Source organism: Fusarium redolens, assembly GCF_020744475.1.
Source record: "Fusarium redolens strain MPI-CAGE-AT-0023 chromosome Unknown BKA55scaffold_1, whole genome shotgun sequence".
NCBI lineage: Eukaryota > Fungi > Ascomycota > Sordariomycetes > Hypocreales > Nectriaceae > Fusarium > Fusarium redolens.
The window spans coordinates 5,197,161-5,219,374 of NW_025763664.1; the positions used below are offsets into that span (position 1 = coordinate 5,197,161).

General features: G+C 49.2%; 4 protein-coding genes across 4 annotated transcripts; 3 read left to right on the forward strand and 1 right to left on the reverse strand.

The window, feature by feature from the left end:
• Positions 1 to 372: 372 nt before the first annotated feature.
• Positions 373 to 4,021, forward strand: BKA55DRAFT_683679 (uncharacterized protein; the record flags this gene model as incomplete). The annotated part of the gene is made up of 2 exons (XM_046198539.1): positions 373 to 494; positions 643 to 4,021. The coding sequence occupies 2 exons, from the start codon at positions 373 to 375 to the stop codon at positions 4,019 to 4,021; spliced, it is 3,501 nt and encodes a 1,166-aa protein (XP_046057390.1).
• Positions 4,022 to 7,299: 3,278 nt separating this feature from the next.
• On the forward strand, positions 7,300 to 8,524 carry BKA55DRAFT_589024 (triose-phosphate transporter family-domain-containing protein; the record flags this gene model as incomplete). The annotated part of the gene is made up of 3 exons (XM_046194870.1): positions 7,300 to 7,536; positions 7,603 to 8,001; positions 8,051 to 8,524. The coding sequence occupies 3 exons, from the start codon at positions 7,300 to 7,302 to the stop codon at positions 8,522 to 8,524; spliced, it is 1,110 nt and encodes a 369-aa protein (XP_046057391.1).
• Positions 8,525 to 8,998: 474 nt separating this feature from the next.
• On the reverse strand, positions 8,999 to 11,422 carry BKA55DRAFT_603380 (uncharacterized protein). Its single transcript, XM_046196568.1, has 3 exons — positions 11,156 to 11,422; positions 9,737 to 11,105; positions 8,999 to 9,686 (listed from the first exon to the last, which is right to left on the reverse strand). The coding sequence occupies exons 1-3, from the start codon at positions 11,183 to 11,185 to the stop codon at positions 9,184 to 9,186; spliced, it is 1,902 nt and encodes a 633-aa protein (XP_046057392.1). The 5' UTR covers positions 11,186 to 11,422; the 3' UTR covers positions 8,999 to 9,183.
• Positions 11,423 to 12,807: 1,385 nt separating this feature from the next.
• BKA55DRAFT_496002 (uncharacterized protein) lies at positions 12,808 to 18,153 on the forward strand (the record flags this gene model as incomplete). The annotated part of the gene is made up of 2 exons (XM_046186335.1): positions 12,808 to 17,717; positions 17,769 to 18,153. 2 exons carry the CDS (start codon positions 12,808 to 12,810, stop codon positions 18,151 to 18,153), a joined length of 5,295 nt encoding a protein of 1,764 aa, XP_046057393.1.
• Between the last annotated feature and the right edge of the window lie 4,061 nt (positions 18,154 to 22,214).

A 22,214-nucleotide genomic window follows, 5' to 3' on the forward strand; every position in this document is an offset into this window, starting at 1 on the left:
TCCAGTCCAGGCCTGATTCAGTATCTTGGCCTCCGATTTCCTTGTTTATCGATCACAACAACTGTTCTTTTATCTCATTTCTTTCTTTCTGCCGAGCTGCTGCTCGATTTATTATTTGCGTCGAAATCTATACGAAATCGAAATGACCGTGGCTGGACGATTGAACTAGAACCCGTTCATTCCATTATTAGCAACCAACCACCAAACGAGTCTAACCGCGAGAGTGAGACCCAAGACCACAAGTGCCGTTCATCCCGCTCTCCGCCGCCATCTGACAATCAATCAATCTTCAACACCAAAATCTCTTGGCTTCTGGGATCGCAACATATTCACGATCCTCGAGACGAGGCTCACGAGCCATAAGCCGTCGCGATGGCTCCCGCCTACATCCAAGTCCCTAACAAGGACAACAATAATGTCGCGCTCTCCGTTCCGAGGAGTCCCGGCGCCGGCGCCCATCTTGCTACAACGACACTTCGCGTGGACGGCATGACGTGAGTTTGATCGCAGTTTTATTCTTTTCCTCAACTTCCTCCGGTCATCCCGGGACCCAGTTATGGAGTTTCGTTCGGCTTTTACGGGCCCCTGCCAAGTTTATGCGACAAGTTCGGGAATATAACACTGACCCTGTTTCCTCTATAGATGCGGCGCATGTACTTCTGCTGTTGAAGCTGGCTTCAAGGGCGTCAATGGTGTTGGAAACGTTTCAGTCAGCTTGGTTATGGAGCGCGCAGTCATCATGCACAACCCTCAAGTTATCTCCGCCGACGAAATCAAAGAGATTATCGAAGACCGAGGCTTCGACGCTGAAGTCCTCTCGACCGACCTTCCTAGCCCTGTCGCCAAACGCTTTATACATAACGAAGATGATAATGACTTCATTACGACGACCATTGCCATTGAGGGCATGACATGTGGAGCTTGCACTTCTGCCGTTGAGGGTGGTTTCCAAGATGTTCCTGGCGTCAAGAGCTTCAGCATCTCATTGCTCTCCGAAAGAGCTGTCATCGAACACGATCCCGACCTTCTCACTGCCGAACAAATCGCCGAAATCATTGAGGACCGCGGCTTCGATGCTACAATTGTCGACTCCGGCAAAGTGGTGGCTGACAAATCTGGCAAGGATACTGAAAACGCCGGTAACATCGCCATCACGACAGTAGCAATCGAAGGCATGACATGCGGTGCTTGCACCTCAGCTGTTGAGGGTGGATTCAAGGGCGTAGAAGGCGTCCTCAAATTCAATATTAGTCTTCTCGCGGAAAGAGCCGTTATTACACACGATGTTACCAAACTCTCGCCTGAGCAAATAGCGGAAATAATCGACGACCGTGGCTTCGATGCGGAAGTTCTTTCTACACAGCCAACCAATGATCATCAAAGCGGGTCATCGTCCACGGCACAGTTCAAAGTTTATGGTGTTCCCGATGCGGCTGCAGCAGAGGCTTTGGAGTCTGAGTTGGCGTCCATGCACGGCGTCGATTCAGTTTCGGTAAGCCTTGCTTCATCACGCCTCACCGTCACTCATCAATCTGGTGTTATTGGTCTTCGCGCCATCGTGGAAGCCGTCGAGGCTCAGGGATACAATGCCCTTGTGGCCGATAACCAAGACAACAGTGCACAGCTCGAGTCACTTGCGAAGACACGAGAGATCAATGAGTGGAGAACGGCTTTCCGAACCTCCTTGGCCTTTGCCATCCCAGTCTTCATTCTGGGCATGATCTTGCCTATGTGCGTGCCAGCTCTCGATTTTGGCAAGTTGGAATTAGTTCCCGGCCTGTTTCTTGGAGATATTATCTGTTTAGTCCTTACGATACCCGTACAATTCGGCATTGGAAAGCGTTTTTATGTTTCAGCATGGAAGTCACTCAAGCACCACTCACCAACAATGGATGTTCTTGTTATCCTCGGAACATCTTGTGCCTTCTTCTTCAGCATTTTGACAATGGCCGTTTCTCTACTTGTGCCTCCTCACACCAGGCCAAGTACCATTTTCGATACCAGCACTATGCTTATCACCTTCGTCACTTTAGGTCGTTACCTTGAGAACAGCGCAAAGGGCCAGACATCCAAGGCTCTTTCTCGGCTTATGTCTCTGGCACCCTCTATGGCTACGATCTACGTGGACCCCATTGCTGCCGAGAAGGCCGCTGAGGCTTGGGACAAGGACCCAACTACTCCCAAGACACCAGCACTCGGCGGCTCAGCCCAGGAGGAGCGATACGTTCCTACTGAGCTTCTTCAGCTTGGTGATATTGTCATTCTGCGACCTGGTGATAAGCTCCCTGCCGATGGTGTCCTCGTGCGAGGAGAGACCTTCGTAGATGAGAGTATGGTGACAGGTGAAGCGATGCCTGTTCAGAAGCGAGCTGGCGATAACGTCATTGGCGGAACCGTCAATGGTGATGGTCGTATTGACTTCCGAGTCACTCGTGCTGGCCGTGACACTCAACTCAGCCAAATCGTCAAGCTGGTTCAAGACGCCCAGACCACCCGAGCACCTATCCAGCGACTCGCCGATACTCTTGCAGGCTACTTTGTCCCTGCTATACTCCTTCTCGGCTTGGGCACGTTTCTTTGCTGGATGGTTCTTAGCCATGTGCTTCCGAACCCACCCAAGATCTTCTTGCAGGACTCCAGCGGTGGTAAGATCATGGTCTGCGTCAAGCTCTGCATTTCTGTCATCGTTTTTGCGTGCCCTTGTGCCCTCGGTCTAGCCACACCCACTGCCGTCATGGTTGGTACTGGTGTTGGTGCTGAGAACGGTATCCTGATCAAGGGTGGTGCTGCTCTCGAGAGGACCACCAAGGTTACACAGATTGTCCTCGACAAGACTGGTACCATCACATATGGTAGGATGAGCGTTGTCGATTCTGTCCTCGAGTCTGAGTGGCATGATAATGAGTGGCGACGTCGACTTTGGTGGGCTATTGTTGCCCTTGCTGAGATGGGCAGTGAACATCCCATCGGTAAGGCCATTCTCGCTGGAGCTCGCCAGGAGCTTGATATCGAGGTCGATGGTGCTATTGAAGGAAGTGTCGGCGAGTTCAAGGCCGCTGTTGGTAAAGGTATCAACGCCCTCGTTGAGCCTGCATCGGCTGTTGACCGTAACCGCTATCGGGCGCTGGTCGGTAACGTTGCCTATCTGCAAGAAAACGGCATCGAGGTTCCCGAGGATGCCATCGAGGCATCAGAGCAACTCGACTCCAGTGCAACCAAGGCTTCTAGCAAGGGACCTGCCACTGGTACCACTCACATCTTCGTGGCTATCGATGGTAAATACAGCGGCCACCTCTCTTTGGCTGACTCTATCAAGGAGGGTGCAGCTGCTGCCATCTCGGTCCTTCACAAGATGGGTGTGAAGACAGCCATTGTTACTGGTGACCAGCGATCTACTGCCCTCAGTGTTGCTGCGGCTGTGGGCATCCCTCCCGAAAATGTCTACGCCGGAGTGAGTCCCGATCAGAAGCAAGCTATTATCAAGCAAATTCAAGAACAAGGCGAGGTCGTTGCCATGGTTGGCGACGGCATCAACGATTCACCTGCACTTGCAACTGCTGACATCGGTATTGCCATGGCTAGCGGCACAGACGTTGCCATGGAAGCCGCCGATATTGTTCTCATGCGCCCAACTGATTTGATGGATATTCCTGCAGCGCTGGACCTCACTCGCTATATCTTCCGTCGCATCAAGCTGAACCTTGCCTGGGCGTGCATGTACAACCTCATCGGTCTACCAATTGCCATGGGCTTCTTCCTTCCCATTGGTTTCCACATGCACCCCATGATGGCCGGTTTCGCCATGGCGTGCAGTAGTGTCAGTGTCGTTGTGAGTAGTCTTTTGCTCAAGTTCTGGAAGCGTCCTCGATGGATGGATGAGGCTGCCGCTGAGCAGCGTGGTGGTCTTCGCTGGAGGAGTGGAAGAGGTATTGTCGGCTGGGTGCGAGAGATGCTGGGTAGGAGAAGAGCTAAGAAAGAGGAGGGTTACGTGCCCTTGGCAAATCTTGAGACGGAAGCGTAAGATTTTTTGGTTTGTTAAGCGATGGAGTCATGATGCTTGGTATATGTATCGTCTTGAAAGTTACCTTATATATCGATGATATCCTAGAAAGAAAATAAGAGCATATGGACATACTTCATTTTTCTCTTACATCGTGAATCTAGCTCTTGCTGGCCTTTTCATCTTATATAAACTTCAAGAGTGTTCCGTATCGGCCCTTCGATGTTAGAAGTACCACGACATACGAGGTTTTCTCTTTGTTCTCTTTGTTCTCGCGTGTTGGTCGTATGTTTGTATGTCCCGTAGATGCCGTAAATGTTTTGTATGTGAGCTGAGAACTGTCAAACACAGCTGATAACGCCACTGATCTGTCTTTCAAATACGGTAATAGGGGAATTTATGAATACGAAAGAATGACCAAAAGATTAAACTTCCGAGATAGCCTGAAATACAGCTGTGTTGTTCGTGATTGGGACAACTTGATTCAGACCTCCAGTTGGAGGCTTGATCGGATCCACAGAATCTCCCTTGGATAGAGCCAACAGTTACTGGAAAGTCAATGGAAAGTGAATAAATGAGGGCGGACAGATGAAACAGTCATGGCGCAAGACAGGTGAGAAATGAAGACTTGAAGTGCTGTGTGGCATTGGATTTTGGAGTATACATATCCGCGCAAGTAGACGTTATGACAATGAGAAAAGCAAGTCTAAATGAAATTGATCCTACACTGAAGCATCAGGATCGGCATCGTGTCACCCTGAATTATCAACAATCATCATTGCAGACTTCAGCGTTACATTTCCCGTAAGACTACGTATTAGCATCCCTGCCTCCATATCCTTATAAGGCGGCATTCTTCAACCTAAGGATTCATGTCCAGAAGGATTCTAGTATCATAAGCAGGGGACTTCTGTAAGGGCGGCATCGGCCTTCTGGGGCTGAGACACAAGCAGATCCTTGCATCCATAGACTGATATTCTGAATCACTCAACGCCTAGTAACAAATAAAGTTATCGAGAATCTGAGACAAAAGCCAACAAGAATCTCAGGGGCTGTTTCGTTGGAATTCTGATACTATTGCCAAGAACAAATTATCGGATCAACAGTAAATGGAGTCTCATGATGTGGAAAAAATGGATTGCTGTGCAAATCGTAGGAATATGCCAAGGCTATTCAAACCTGTTAAGGCGTCTGAGTTTGAGGCGACGAAACAATGGATGGGGCGGAAATAACGGCTTCTTTACTCCTTTTTTTAGGACTTGGAATTGATCTCGTGACACCTCTTCAATAGCGATTTTTCTAGATACGTTCAAAAGGGGATATCCGTCTGACACTCTCTGCAGACGTGGTTCGTATTGCTCACTGATAATCGTATTGAGGTCCAATCACGGACTGACCTCAACAACTAAACACTTACAGTCTCATAACACTGTTGATCTTCTGAGTGCCGTTAGAGATAGAAAGCTAGTGCCGAGGCATATAAAAATAGACATGAATAGCTCGGAGCAACTGCATCGTCGTCTCCCACTGTCCCTTGGCCTACGTAACCCAGAGGTTGCGTGTTCTTGATGATAGACAGATAGACAGATTCCTGGTTCTTGGCCCGTTTCACGACAACGCGGCTCAACACGTACATGTGCGGGTATAAATCAACTTTAACTAGAGAATGACGTGCCCTTTCTCGCTTGTAATACCTATAGAGATTGAGTTATGTCCACATGAGATCCGTGCTGTGAAGCGGGTGTCAAGAACACTACAAATACCGAGTACAAACGAGCGCTGTATTTTATTGCTGGAGTTTTATACCCACTTGTAGTAGAAATTCCTTTTCTCCGTGACCAAGAGATAACCCTGAGCAGTCTGGGCCAGTCTGTTCAGCTCCATATTCGATATTGTATCAACTCATATGAGCATAAACTACTGACGCCTCTCTCATTAGCCTAGATCACCCAATCCAGTGACTTGCTAGAATTGTCAACACGAGATGCTGTGATTGGTCTGAGATGCTGTATTCCTGGTTTGCAATGAGATGCCCCCGCCCCCTTTTCTGATTAGAGTAGAGTACCATCGCGTTAGGTTCTTCTGAACCCCTGGACTATACATGTACAGGACCGCGTTCCAAAGACGGTAATAAAACGATTTATCGAAAGTCCTTTCCTCTATTAGGTCATTGGAGGGAGTAGTCCCGAGTCTTGATTCAAGCATCCTTGTAAGCTTGTTTGCTGAATGAATTGAGTTTGCGTTGGTTGGTGAAGAGGGATGAGATGAGATTGATCTCTAACGGTTGTACAGTGGAGAGGCTTCTAACTTGTATCCATGGCAGGTATCTAGGTGAGATCTGGTGCGGAACTCTATCAATTACTATGTAATAGCGATCACCTTAATTTCCCACTATAGGATCCAAGAATCCAATCCATTTGGAACAAAAGCCCACTCAAGAATGGCTAATCAAGGCTGGTTGCTGCGAGTAGGTTCCGCCAATGCTGACAGTTGTTCACTAGATCTTGACACAGACGCCACAAGGTACTTTAATACACTGTACCTCAAATCACACCTCCAGTGACTTCTCCTCCAAACTCCGCACCCGATCCAATAGCTTCTTTTTTGTAAGCCACTTGCAAGGCCCCGCCGACTACTCCCTTTGGCAACCACCCCCGCTATCAATCACTGAAGCCTCCGAACCTCCCCGTAGATATTGATTTGGGGGGTACAGATCACACAAGTACAGTAAGCCTGAGATCCTTTTTTTGGCTTGTCTCCCTAAAAACCTTCCTCCCTTTTTCTGCCTCCCAACTTTTTCTTCTTCCCCCGTCCGTCACTTTTAACTCTCTCTTATCCCTCCTTTTCGAGCCCCTTGGAAAGAAACCACTCTTCACAACTTTCTCTTCTTTTTGTGTGTGCGTGTTGTGCAAGAGCATTTCTTACCTGGGATCAGTACTTGATTTTTGCCTGTCTCGTCTCCATATTCATCTCCCTGTCTGGGTCCAATCGCTCGCTTTATTTCATCATATTACGCGCCTCCGCCCCCTTCTCCCTTGGCTTGGCCCCTGTATTTTCTTCGCTTCCATCTATCTCCGTGTTACGTTTCCACTTAACAACTACCTACAACTACATCAACGACTCGGCTGCACCTTGGTCTGCATTTGCATTTCGTCGGTAATCGACTGCGCTTGCGGATTTCATAGTCGGTTCATCGTTATTGATTGAGTCGACTCCGGGTTATGCTTGAGACCCCACGATAACGTCAACGTCAACGGTACCTGATCGCATCCCCACGAATCTCCGGCGCATCCATCACCATGTCTTCCCGTCCCAATAACGAGGAGCCTCTTCCTCTCCTCTCCGCCGAGGAGAGAGAGCGTGATATCAAGGGCGAGCTCGATGTCGAGAGCGACGCTGGCCGAGTCGAGCCTCCCAAGAACAATAACCTCGAGCACGAGTACTCTATCCCCAGTACCGTCAAGTTCGCATGGCTCGGAACCTACTTTTTCTTCTCTCTACTCCTCACTCTCTACAACAAGCTTGTTCTAGGAATGGTAAGTTGCCGACTTCAACTATTCATGGCACCCTGAAGTGCATATACTAACATGCGCTTCCAACAGTTCCACTTCCCGTGGCTCTTGACCTTCCTCCACGCCTCTTTCGCCAGTGTCGGCACCTATGTCATGATGCAAATGGGTTACTTTAAGCTGTCACGATTGGGGCGTCGCGAGAACCTCGCCCTCGTTGCTTTCAGTGCTCTCTTCACTGCCAACATCGCCGTTTCCAACTTGTCTCTTGCTATGGTCTCCGTTCCCTTCTACCAGACCATGCGCATGCTCTGCCCGATCTTCACCATCCTTATCTACCGCACTTACTACGGCCGAACCTACAGCAGCATGACATACCTTTCTCTCCTGCCTCTTATTATTGGTGCTGCCATGACCACCCTGGGTGAGATGAGCTTCACCGATGCCGGTTTCCTTCTCACCATCCTCGGTGTCGTGCTCGCCGCTCTCAAGGTACGTCCTGTCCTGACATGGTACGAACCCACTATTGACCATTTTATAGACTGTTGTCACCAACCGATTCATGACTGGCTCTCTCGCTCTCCCCCCAATTGAGTTCCTCCTCCGCATGTCTCCTCTCGCTGCTCTTCAGGCTCTGGCTTGCGCCACTGCCACCGGCGAAGTCAGCGGCTTCCACAAGCTTATCACCTCTGGAGACGTTTCTCTTCCTCCCGCTTTCGCCTCGCTCTTCGGAAACGGTTTTCTCGCCCTTCTGCTCAACATCTCGTCTTTCAACACCAACAAGCTTGCTGGTGCTCTGACCATGACCGTCTGTGGTAACCTCAAGCAGTGTTTAACCGTTGCACTCGGCATCTTCCTCTTCGATGTGACCATCGACCTGCTTAACGGTGCTGGTATGGCCGTCACAATGCTTGGTGCTGCCATCTACAGCAAGGCCGAACTCGACAACAAGAACCGCAAGAGCCAACAGGCTGCTGCCGCCGCCTACAAGCCCGTCGAGCAGCAGTCCCGGTAAACTTGGTGTGCTATCGAGATCCAATATTCTCACTTTTAATACATGACCTTTTTATAGACGATCGGGCGAGTGAAGACTGGCAAAGGCGAACTGCTTCTTTTTCGGCGTCTTTTTCTTCGCTTCTTGGGATCTCTGCTGGGTGCGTAGCATGGACCGACATCTGGTAAAATTCTATTTGTACTTGATATCCGGCGACTCCCCGCGGACTCGCCCACCACGAAGCAGGATCGGGGGGAGATTGGAGACTGAGGGATGTTATTACTATCATGATCATGGGCTATGGGTTTTTTCGAAAATATGCAGGCCCGGAAACTATGCGGCCTTTTCTATACAACTTTGGTTGTTTCTTCAATTTTCTTGAATAGGGTTTGCATTTTCAGAGTAAGAATAGATACTCTACATTAATGCCTGCGTTGCTGTGTCTGCATTCGACATTTGTATTATACCTGGTAGTGTAAATGAAACTCTTTTATTCCCAAAGAACTCCTGAGCTAGATAGACAAAGGCCGCGAGCCTAATTGGATTGATGCCCACTCTAACAAAACACCACCCAGGTAAACATTTTTATGAGGAAAAGACAATCTGAGAACAATCACCGCCGTAAAGCAACCCATTCAACGCCATGCTATGCGAAATATAAGAAATAGGAGGTGTCGACATTAGATATCCTCGTGCGAAGCATGCACAATCGAGGCTTCAGGAAGAGTCTTCTTTTGCAGATCCCAGATACTCTGCTGAACATCGTCGAACGAGGCATTAGATTGCAAGCCCAATGTCTGCGCCAGTATTTCGAGGTCACTTGGTGGTAAAGCAACATGGCCTTGTCCCGACAGGCCATCACCAAGAGCAGGTACAATGATAGCAGGATCAATACCAGGGCCCTTGGCCTTGTTGAGCATGCCGAAACGGATGGCTACTTCTGTCACGGTAACCATGATACTAACGATAATCAGGACGATGATGATCCATGTGATGTAGCTCATCTTTGCGTCGGCAACGGAGTCGGAGAGTATCTCAGCTAGATCGAGGAAGACGCGGCATCGCTCGTTGAGAACCTTGATGCGTGGGTCGATCTCTAAATACTCGCGAATAGCGGCGTAGAGGGGATGTAAAGTTGGTTCAGAGTCCCAAAAAAAGTTGGGAACATCGAGGATATTAGATGCTGCCAAAGAGTTAGACTGAAATACCGTAAACTGGAGTGAACAAACTTACAGAGATTGATATCGACACGGCTCTTGAAGAGTTGGCCCAACATACGCACGATTTCAGTGCGTGTCATGTTAAGCTCTCCTGTTAGAGCCAGCGTCTTGGGTACATGCTGAGCACTTATCATAGTCTCACTCATGCGTTCTTCAAAGAAACACAGGCGTGTACTTTGTGCAATAGCATGACTGATGGTGAGTTTGATCATGTGGTCAGATCGCGGTAGCAGAGTGATCATGTCGTTGAAGATGCGAGGACGCTTGATATCAGCGCTGTACTCGAAGTGGAATTCCTCAGTCTCATAGTCCTCCTGGTCCAAGGGTCGAGTGAGAAGACTGGTAGCACCATTCTCTGTAGCGTCGGCATCGGCAAAAGTTAAGTCGGCAAGGATATCCTTCTCTTGGTGCTCGGTAAAGTTCCAGAAGACGACGACACCATAAGAGTAGACAAACATTTCGGCAAAGTTCTTTGCATCGGGCGCAAGTCGATTCATAGATGAGACGTCATCGTCGTGGCGGAAGGGGTTGCTGCGCTCGGGAGTTGATGGGCGATCGGTAAAATGGGAAGGCATTTCATGGCCACGCTCAGGACTAGGATGTTCGTATGCATCATCCTCGAAGTATCCCTCGTGGTGGTCCCGTTGCTCGCTGCGTTCGATTTCCAGATCGAGAACCGTCTTTCCAGTTCCAGGAGTCTTGAGGATAGGTCGGCTTCGTACTCGATAACCATCAGTGCCGTTGAGTAGCGGCAAGGCGTATATGACGTATAGACAGTCGTCGTAAATTTTTGTTTTAGCCTCATGTTTCTTGCGCAGGAACTCGGCAGTCGGCTTGATCTTGTAGGCTTGCGCAGTACAGTAGGCTGTCAATCTGCTGACCTTGTCTGTTCTTTGCATCTTGGACAACCTCTCAGCAAAACTCTTGCCACGAATTCCACCCCGTTTCTTGAGGACATCCAGCTCTTCATCTTTCAGAGGTCGATTCTCATCATCGTGTACGCGGCGCGCGAGCACCGACTCGCTCTCGATTTCCTCATCGACGTCATCGTCATTATCGTCTGTTTCCGGAAGAAGGACCAGCTTCTCGCTTATCTTTGTCGTTCGCGAAGGCATTGGCTGACCGGTGCGAGATTGAGCATTGGGTAGGCCGCCTGAGGAGACTCGGCGACTAAGGGCACCGCCTGAAGGTCCTGGATGTCGTCCTGGGGGAGTGGGCGCTGGGGGACCGCGCGGCTGGCCTGAAGGGATTTGAGAGTTGTACTGAAGAACATTGTCGACGGTCATGAATCGCATTGGTGCCTGAGATCCGCCGGCGCCTGCACCAGTATCTTGTCGTTGAAGAACTCTCCTTTGAGGTGGTCTTTGCCTCGCGTCCGTAACCTGAATGGTATTAGCACTATTCGTGGACGCGCAGAGTTGATGATAAGTACCAGGACTGAAGGACGTTGCTTTGACGCCATTGCGGCTCCTAAGGGATCAACACCCTTATGCAAATGGATATGATAAAACCGGCAATCTTGATTGGTACAGGTCAATTGAATCGAATTATCGCGGTTGACGATGTAGAGAAGTTCAAAAGTCAAAAGTCGGTTGACAAGGGTTGAAGCTTCAAAGATTCAAATGATTCTGATCCGATGGGGTTCGCAGCTCGGGCCAATTGCTTTGGGACTGGCTCTGGGCTGATGCTGATGACCTCATATAACCCCACTAAACCACAGTGTATCAAAAAGCTTCCAAGCTGTCGTGGCTCACCACTGATGATATGAGGCGCAAACATGTGCCCTAATGGATGTTTGCTCGATTTTGGCTTTTCTATTCTTGCAGTAGTTTTGTTATCAATAGAGCCATTGACAACGATAACAGACAGAGCCATCATGTTCCGGGCCTGTTTTGGTTGCACAGACGGCATAACCGTTTTTTGTCTTGTATTCCGTAATACTCTTGAGGTTGCAACCCGTCTCTGATCTACAGTGACATTGACTACCTGGGTATATTTTTCATGGTATATTAGTTAAGCTTATTGCTTCGGAATTGAGACGCATTGCCAGCTTGTTCAGAAACAAACATATCGAAAAGATTTATATGGCGGTATATGGCTCTAGGGTAGCAGAGTTGCCAATCAGTGTAGAAGTAACAACCTTGCTTGAGCAAGGATCTCCAACACTCAACAAGTCAACCAATTGTGGACTCATGATGCTCTGACCTGATTAGCCTGCCAATCTGGCAATAAGCTTCGTTAGATACAGGCTCAGCATCCACAATATGGAGTCTTGCGTGTTTTGATTGACGACCTGGAGCTGTGACACTAGATCTGCAAGGGGAGTTGCAGTCTACTTGATGCAGACCAGTAAATAAACAATACAGCCTCGATCTTCTTTTGTAATATTTGTTCATACATATAGAGAGTAGCTGAAAGATCACACGTAGTAAAAGAACACTTCACAGCGCATAACAGTTGCTACTGAACCGCATAAAAACCGACCTTGTTGAACAAATGAGAGGCTTTGCAAGGATGAAGCAGACAGACATAAAAGTGGATGATCAGCCGCACGTCACCAATCAGGACTAGGCATAGAGGCCGTTGCTGGGCGGTTGCCCGTTGTTTTGTTTACTCCAGCAAATCCAACGCCCCGCCATCGGGTGCCTTGACGCTCACTCGCTCGCTATAGCATCTCATAGGTCCTAGAGTTCATTTTCTTGGGCATAAACTCGTCTTATTGTCTTGTCACAAGAACAAAGTGACGGCATTTGCGCTGCTTGTATTGGCACTAGCATCTTATTCTTTGATCCTGCAACACCTTGACTTTGGTGTTTGTTATTTTCGCTTTTACACCTTTCGTGTTATTATCTCCTGCACATAATTCAGCTTGTCTTGGATCTTGAAGGATTCCAAGCACTACGCCTTGCTACAGCATTCCTCTGACGAGACGAAGCCGAGCAACGCTCGAAACAATGCGTTAACGTCACAGACGAAAAGTCGATTTACTACGTTCCTGAGCAGAGACTCCAAAGACAAATCAAGAAAAGACAAGACAAGAGTTTGCGGGCTTGGCCAGCGACTCCCTTCTTAAAGACTTGAACAATGTCGTCCCGTACTCATTACTTCCAAACTCAACACCATTCTCCAAGCCAAGCGCAATCGCAATCGCAACCACAATCTCATCAACATCTGCGACCTCTCCGCCAGTCACACACAATCGACTTCGCTTCCAACTCTAACATTTCGCCCTCTCTCCTCAATCGCTTTCCCTCGACAACGTCATCCTCCGCTTCATCAGGCTACTCCCACGCCTCAGATCACAGCCTTAACAGTCAATATACGTCCGCCTCTAGTTCAGCTGGTTACGGAGCTACAGTGCATGGCCACAAGCGAGCACAGAGCGATGTTAGAGCAAGAGCAAAGACCTTTGAAGCCGGGGAAAACATGACCTCAAAGAAAGCTCCCGAAAATATCTATAGCTCAGCTCGACATTCTCTCCGTCCCCTACCACAGGCTCCAGCAGCTACGCCTCCTTCAACGCCTCCCCATGCAGTCCCTCGCCATGATCGCGGTAAGAGCGTCGATATTGGCAAGCTATCAATGGCGCACATTGATGGTCAGTCGTCACCAACAAAAACATCAACTTCACCGATCAAGACATCGCCAATAAAAACGTCATCACCTTCTCGCCCGCTACCGATGCGACCAAATTCTATGCTGCTCACTCGATCCGACTCGTTTCTGCCACCAGAAGCTACCCAAGCTCCCTCATCACCCCATCATGTGCATAGCACGCACATAGCTCGGGATGAGTTGGAAGGACTCGGCAAGTCTTCCACAAGCCAATTAAGGACACTTTCGCGTCTCGTATCGTCTGACTCACCTGAAGACTTTACCATCACCTCACCAGCGCAAGAAGTTGTTGGCTTGCGCGGTCGACGAAGATTGCAACGAGCCGATAGGAGCAATGGCGGCCAAAGCCAGAAGTCCACTGGCTACAGTTGGGAAGGGCGCAACTGGATGGACAAACAGCGCCAGTTCCTTCAAGCCTACGAATACCTTTGCCATATTGGTGAAGCCAAGGAATGGATTGAGGACGTCATCCATAAATCTATACCTCCTATTGTTCAGCTTGAGGAGGCGCTTCGTGATGGTGTCACGCTCGCAGAAGTGGTCGAAGCTCTGAACCCAGATCGACGTTACCGAATCTTCCAACACCCTAGACTCCAATATCGACACTCCGACAATATTGCTATATTCTTCCGATACCTCGATGAAGTCGAGCTGCCCGATCTGTTTCGCTTCGAACTGATAGATCTATACGAGAAAAAGAACATTCCTAAGGTCATCTACTGTATCCATGCCCTAAGTTGGCTTCTATTCCGCAAGGGCATAGTCGATTTCAGGATAGGCAACCTCGTCGGTCAACTTGAATTCGAGCATCATGAACTGGAAGCTATGCAAAAGGGTCTCGATAAACTCGGCGTTACAATGCCTAGTTTCGGAAATATGAGTGCCGACTTTGGTGTTCCTGAGCCCGAGCCTGAACCAGAAGAGACTGAGGAGGAAAGGATTGAAAGGGAGCTGAAAGAGAACGAAGAGTCCATCGTTGATATGCAGGCACAAATTCGAGGTGCTCTCCTTCGTGTCAAGCTTGGCGAGACGATGCAGAACCTTTGGGATGAGGAGCAATGGTTGATCGATCTCCAATCCCGAATTCGAGGTGACTTTACACGACAAATCATGGACTATCGACTACGGATGAAGCGCTTTGCTATCCAACTGCAGAGCTCAGCACGCGGATTCTTGGCACGAAGAAGGTTGGATCGACGCGACCAGATCTTGGAAGCGCTCGAACCCGATATTTTGGAGTTGCAAACCATGATCAGGGCCAACAAGGCTCGAAACCAGGTACGAAACGTGACTGCTCAGCTTGCGAAATGTAGAGGGCCTATCAGGGAGATTCAAGCAATCTCCAGGGGTTTTTTGGCCCGCAAGAGCCATGTTGCGCAATACCAAGAGACTAAGGAATCTTCTGGTATTGTCGAGAAGCTGCAAGCAGCAGCCCGTGGAGCTTTGCTACGAGGCAAAGTCGACCAGGATCTTGAAGAGTTGGAAGCGGAATCCCCAGCGATTGTTGACCTGCAGGCAGCGGCGAGGGCATTGCTGACTAGAACTCAGGTCAACCGCGAGCAGCAGCATCTACGCTCCTTTGGACCCCAATGGAAGAAGCTCCAGGCCTTTGCCCGTGGATTCCGCGCTCGTCAGGACGACATGGCTCTAAGATCTGAGCTCCACAAGCATAGCCCCGCGATTGAGCAGCTCCAGGCTCTTGCTCGCGGACTCTGCGTTCGCCAGAATGACCAAGCACTACGAACTGAACTCAGCCAACACGCTCCAGCTGTGGAACGACTTCAAGCTTTAGCCCGTGGACTCCGCGCTCGTCAAGACGACAAGACATTAAGAGCTGAGCTTAATACGCACACCACTGGTGTTGAGCAGCTTCAGGCCTTTGCTCGCGCCGCTGCTGTGAGGAGAGATGTTGCCGATACCCTCGATGCTCTTAAGGAGAACGAACCCGCAGTTATTGGACTTCAAGGTCTTATTAGGGCAATGCTTGAACGCCAAAGAGTTGGAGCCATCCTTGAACAGCTCGAGGAGCAAGAACCTCAGGTCACAGCCCTCCAGGGCAACATTCGAGGATTCTTGTACCGCCAGCAGCACCAAGCATTCCTCCAGGAGCTTGAATCTCATACCCCCAAGATCATTGACCTTCAAAGCATTCTACGAGCCATGATGGAGCGCGCTAGAGTTGAGGATATTATGGCTGAATTGGAGCAAGAGGAGGAATGTATCCTTGCCTTCCAGACCGCAGCCCGAGGTTTCATTGTAAGGGCTCGATTTGAGGAGAAGAAGCGCTTCTACAACGAGAACATGCAAAAGGTCATCAAGATCCAGAGCTTCGTCCGTGCCAAGGTCCAGGGTGAGGCTTACAAGAGCTTGACCACTGGAAAGAACCCTCCGGTCAACGCTGTCAAGAACTTTGTCCATCTTCTTAACGACAGCGACTTCGACTTCAACGAAGAAATCGAGTTTGAACGTATCCGCAAGACAGTCGTTCAACAAGTTCGACAGAATGAGATGCTGGAGAACTACATCGATCAACTTGATATCAAGATTGCCCTCCTGGTCAAGAACAAGATTACACTCGACGAAGTCGTGAGACATCAACACAACTATGGAGGCAACTCAATGCATTTTATCGCCAACAGCTCCATGTCTTCTGCCAACCAGTTCGATCTTAAAGCACTCAACAAGAGCTCGCGCAAGAAGCTCGAATCCTACCAGCAACTCTTCTTCAACTTGCAAACCCAGCCACAGTACCTTGCTCGTCTCTTCAAGCGCATTCGTGAGCAAGGAACAGCTGAGAAGGAGTGCAAACGCATCGAGCTCTTGATGATGAGCCTCTTCGGTTATGCCCAGAAGCGACGAGAGGAGTACTACCTCCTCAAGTTGATCGCTCGATCAATTCGCGAGGAGATTGTCAGTGCGCGAGATGTTCAGGATTTCATCCGCGGCAACTTCTTCTGGTCTAAGCTTCTCAACAACTACACTCGCTCACCAAGAGATCGCAAGTACCTTCGAGATCTTCTTGGTCCTCTGATCAGAGACAACATCGTTGAAGATCCTGCTCTGGATCTTGAGAGTGATCCCATGCAAATTTACCGATCAGCCATCAACAATACTGAGCTGGCCACTGGTCGACCTGATCAAAGGCCGCTTGATGTTCCTCGAGAAGTTGCTATTCGCGACCCCGAGACTCGCCGCCTTTTCATCGACCACTTGCGCGACCTTCGTGAGATCTGCGACCAATTCTTCCTTGCCCTTGAGGACTTCTTGCACAAGATGCCCTATGGCCTTCGATTTGTCTGCAACCAGATCTTCGAGAATCTACGACAGCAATTCAAGCGTGAACCCCCAGAGAACCTTCTGCAAGTTGTCTCCAGCTGGCTTTGGCGATTCTATTTGCAACCAGCAGTCGTTGCCCCCGAAAATGTTGGTGTCATCGAGAAGGCCCTGAGCCCTCTACAAAAGCGAAACCTCAGCGAGGTCGCCAAGGTCATCAGCCAAATCGCTTCTGGCCGACCATTCGGTGGCGAGAACGTGTACTTGCAGCCCCTGAACGCCTTCGTTGCTGAGTCTGTTGAGCGCCTCCATCAAATCACCAGCGACCTGATTGCAGTGCCCGATGCCGAGAGAACATTTGATATTGATGAGTTCAACGACCTGTACGCCAAGAACAAGCCAACATTATACATCAAGATGACAGACGTCTTCTCCATTCACAACCTGGTGGCCGCTGAGCTTCAGACAATGTGCCCCGGTCGTGAAGACGTCCTGCGGGAAATCATGCACGATCTCGGCAGTGCTAAGAACAACGAGAACGAGATGAATGCCGCAGGCTCTTCAGATATTCACATGTTCTTGACACCCAAGCTCCACGATGTCGACGACCCTGAGGCTGATGTCAAGGCACTCTTTATGGAGACCAAGCGATGCGTGCTGTATATTATTCGTGTGCAGACTGGCGCCAATCTCCTGGACATTCTCGTCAAGCCCATCACCCCAGAGGATGACCACAAGTGGCGCATGCTCCTTCGCGATGAGTTCTCTGTTGGCAGCAACACTCGTGGAGCCTACTCTGATGCCAACATGATCGATGTAACACGCATGACATACCAAGAGCTCAAGCGCACAGCTCTGGAGAACATCATGCGACTTGAGAAGCTGGGACGTATCACCAAGCACAACTACTACCAGGATGTCCTCAACGCCATTGCGCTTGACATTCGCACAAAGAGCCGCAGAAGGGTCCAGCGACAGCGAGAGTTGGAGGGTGTGCGTATGACATTGAGTAACTTGCACGAGAAGGCCAAGTACCTCGAGCAGCAACGCAAGAGTTACGATGACTACATCGAGTCAGCAATGGCGACCCTGCAGAACAAGAAGGGGTAAGTACCTTTGGTAACGTTACTGTAATACAATGACTAACATTTTAATAGCCGCAAGAAGTTCTTGCTACCCTTCACTAAGCAATACAACCACCAGCGTGAACTGGAACGTAGCGGCCGTGTACCCAAGTTCGGCAGTTACAAGTACAGCGCCCGTGCTCTCTCCGAGAAGGGTGTGCTGGTGTCATGGAGTGGCATCAACGACTTTGAGAAGATCAACCTGACCATCTCATGTGACGAAGTAGGTGTCTTCAGCCTTGAGGGTTCGCGAGGACACATCCAGATCCCCGGAGCCAGCGCTCTGGTGCCCATTGAGGACCTCTTGCAGGCCCAGTTCGAGGCGCATCAGTTCATGACTCTGTTCGAGGGCAGTCTTAAACTCAATGTTAACCTGCTGCTGCATCTCCTCTACAAGAAGTTCTATAGAACTCAGTAAGAGGCAGGGCTGTAATCTATACTTCTACCGGCTGGCCCCTGGAGGGACAGCCCGAAACCACTTTATAGGAGGCGATACATGTCAGACGATACCTATGTTTCAAGGAAGAAGGGGGAAAAGACTGGACGAGCATTGCAACTGGCGCGATGGGAAAGGGTGTTTGTGTGACAGACAAAGTACTGGTGTTTTTCAGGCTGATTTGTATGGGAGGAGCGTTAGCGCACAGGGTGCATCACTACAATGACGGTAAAATATGGCAACTCATGACGGATTTTAGGGCATTGGAGTGAAGTCGGAAAGGGGATTGCTTTTTTTGTATTCATTCTTCTTATTGTGGCTTCATGGTTGAGTGAGCTGAGCGAGCGAGCAAGCAAGCAAGCAGGCGAGCTCGATGTGACGGACGGGTTGAATTGTTAGGATATCAGTTTGATTGGCATAATGCATGTAATGTCATTAAAGTTCATGTTTTATATGTTCTAGGTATTGCAATAACCGCAAACAGTAAATAACGAATTATATATTCAACGTATCAGTGTTCGCTTCATGTCCTTGTGATTCTAGAGTTGTCAGCACACAACAAGAGAGTTGTCTTCTCGAGGGAAGAGGTTGTCGGTCATCGGCTATCGGAGAGGCTAAGCCATGATTGGCCAGTCAACAGTAGTTTCACGGAAACTTGCGCAGGAGGACACAGAGCCAGCCAGGACAACTTTTTGGTGGAGAAGAGAACAGGCTAACAGGGTTCTCCTTGAGTCGAGGCCAACAAGAAAGAGAAGCAATCTTGATAGGAACGTCTCTGGGAGTTTGGCTTGCTGGAACTAGGCAGCAGATAAACTTGCTAGGGGATAGATGAATGGATCAAGGAGGGCGAGGATTCGGTGTATTCGATGTCGTATCAGGGTCCAGATGCGTAGACAACGGGCTAAGCACAAGAAGGGAAAGGAATGTGCATAGACCATCAATTTGAGAATGGCTGGCAAATAATGGTCGCGTGAGGTTTTGTTCGGTGGTTAGTTGTTTGCCGAGAACTTAGAAGTAATCCCGAGCCAGGGTTGTTCATGAGCGGTAAGGAACGGCTTGCTTGGTTGGGGGCCGGTTAGTCAAAACGACAGAAAGATTAGCATGGCTTCGGTCAAGGTTTTGGGACGAATACATGGGACAAGTGCTACGGTGCATTACTACCAGTAATGGTATTTGGTCAACATCACCCTCTTGGCACAAGGAGCCAATTGAACATTCATGTTTTCAACCGCTTCGGATAGCATTTGAGAACCATGTGTAAGAAAGGAGACGAGGCGAGGAACTGAGTTGTCTCCGGCCTGTGTTGGAATCTGCTTACAAGCATATCCTGCTGGTTCACGTCCTGGATGGAGGTGAGCTGAACTCGATACGACCGTGGGGTAGTTTCTCAGGCAGTTTGTTTCAATGACTCGACAATCAATGCATCCGAACAAAATGTGACCGAAAATTCCCAGTTCGCACGCGTGGCAGTTAATGAGTTGTTCTTGTGCTGTGCAACACAACGTTTCGTTTCTCGGCTCTTCGTGGTGGGTTGATAAGATGTGTCCAGCCGACTTGCGGCTCATGAAGTGTGATCAGCAGCTTCAGCCAAATCCTTCATTTCAGACCCTGACAGTTCGAAATAGCCGGAACAAAGGGATTGCTGCAAGTAATGCCTGAACTTTGTAGAGAAGATGAAACAGATAGACCGGGAGACCCGGCGGGTCAATTGAAGGATTTCAAGGACAGGAGATGGTCCGATATTTCAATGTCGACATCGGGAGTTGGAAAGAGGTGATTGTTTCCATACTCGGCAACTCGAGACCAATTCCAATCAATTGACTTTAGCAAGTCAAAGGTTGCAGGCGCTTAGTCTGTGATGGCCGAATTGCTAGGAAAGTGGTCGACGGCCCCAGGATTGCACCATCGCAAGCTGACAAGGCGTTATGGCACTAAGGGAAATGCGCTTGGTGTGTACCAAGTAATGCCTTTGCTGGTGTTGGGCGTATATTCCCATAGCCTCACAACACATGAACTGACAACGGAAACCGGCGCCTCAATATTCGATTGTCTAACATTTGCTGATTGCTCTGTATCGTTCTCTCATTTCCCGACCCTGTTCTCATCTCTAGCCGGACGTGTGGTCAGACGGACACCATCGACTGTGGGAGGGAGGAGGAGAATACGAAATGCGTGCGTGTCAGAACGAGCGAGGGCGGGCATTTCGGATGCGTACAGACGCAGGACGTGGCGGGCGGCGGAATGGCGAGCTGATGAATGCAACAGGAGGGGATTGTCGTCTTGTGGATCGCGTGAGGGTTGTGAGAATTATCTATACAGTGACTTGACACGGTGGGGAGAGGGGTTAGTTCGCGGGGTCGTACAGTACCGTGTAGGATACCCATGCACCGTATAGACAATTCTTGGAGGTTGAATTTTTCGAGACCTTGGAGGTGAAAGGAAGTGCAGATAAAGGATGCAGGGACCGGCTTATGGCGTAAGAGGGCCAGTGTGTCGTCCAAGCCCGAGGACGGTGGTGCTTGAACAACCTTTACACCCACTAAAATCGAGGCCGATTCTTGGAAAGATGGTGGGACGAAGCGCATCCTTATCACTGAGGCTTGCATGTTGCATCGTCGGCTTTGCACGAAACGGGGGATGACAGTAGAGAAGGCTTCGACAGGCGCATGTGGGGAAGATGAAGGCGACCAGTGCGACGGACCACGACGAGGTTATAAGTTGAAGCGCCAAGATGTGGGCGACGGAGATCGTGGTTCATGTAATGAATCGACGCATGGTCATTGTTATGCTTGTTGATAAACATCTTATCTGTTTCACTGATGAGGGTAGCACTATGCATGCCTATGACTGATAACCATCATGGAATTCCATGTTGTATAGATCTTGTTCTTGCGGCTGGCTGCAAGAGCCCACAGAGGCTGCTGGTAAGCGTTGCATATTGATGACTTGTCAACCTAGAGCTATTGAGAACGTTGTAATGTATGATGTATGATGATGATGCTTCTTGATCATGAGGGGATGGATGGAGTAGAACTGGCTTCGCGGCTGGCGGATGGTAAAGAATTGGATGGCAAGTGAGAGCCCGGGCCGGGGTAAATCTGCACTAGAGTTCCAGCTGTCAATCTCTGTGGGTTCTGGGCTTGGCCAGGGAAGGACTGGGCAAGAATTTGATGAGCCAATCGTGGTTGGCTAATGGCCGAATCGAGTAGTCGCTTTGAACCCCTGCGCTGCCAAGATTATTTCCTTGTATTTGCATAAAGTAAAACAAACAAACAGATCGATCCAATGGAATCTTCATTTTGGTTGGCGATGATCAATGACAACAGACAACTCAACAGTTATTACACAACATGAATTTATAGACTTGAGTATTAAGCTTGTGTGAGTCTTAGGTTACACATTCAAACTGGGTTTGTATACCTGATGTGCAACGTTTCTGCCCGTATCTTGCGTTCTCAGTCTCACAAACGTGGGATATGCACCATCTGTGTAGTGGCATTGGCTGAAGAACCTTCGTAGACGGTTATCTACATACCGCCGCCGTATCTCAGAAGCGTAACTGGAATCAAGAAGAACACGATAGACAAACAAGGGTAAATAAGTGAGCATGTGATATGACTCTCATTTCCCATATCTTCCTAAACACCATCATTTCGAAAAATGGTGGTGTATTAGCCAGACATTTCATTCAATTGTGTCTACGGAGAAACACAATGATACCAAGCGACGGGTTATAATTTCGTAAGACTAATGGTGATGGCCAAAAAAGGTTACCTGAGAACGAACAATGCATACGTGTTGATCACGATCCTCGTGACTCAATTTGTGTTCATGATAAAAGTCTTGGTCCAAGACGTCGGGCTCGAGGTTGGCCTCAAGAATAAGGTGGGCTTTCGGATAATTGCATGTGCTACTCCACCCATGTTCTGGAAGATAACCGCACACGCCCCCCTAGACTCATCTTACAGATCCCCTTTCTGCATGATGGGAATTCGGACACGGTTTTTATTGGAATAACCCCTGGCTATTGCTGCTGCTGCTAC

Bases quoted from the DNA above. Each gene is read 5' to 3' on its own strand.
- BKA55DRAFT_603380 (XM_046196568.1), bottom strand. From the start codon at position 11,185: ATGGCGTCAAAGCAACGTCCTTCAGTCCTG. The intron at 11,106-11,155 runs GTACTTATCATC...AATACCATTCAG, and splicing joins AGCAACGTCCTTCAGTCCTG to GTTACGGACGCGAGGCAAAG. The intron at 9,687-9,736 runs GTAAGTTTGTTC...ACTCTTTGGCAG, and splicing joins CCGTGTCGATATCAATCTCT to CATCTAATATCCTCGATGTT.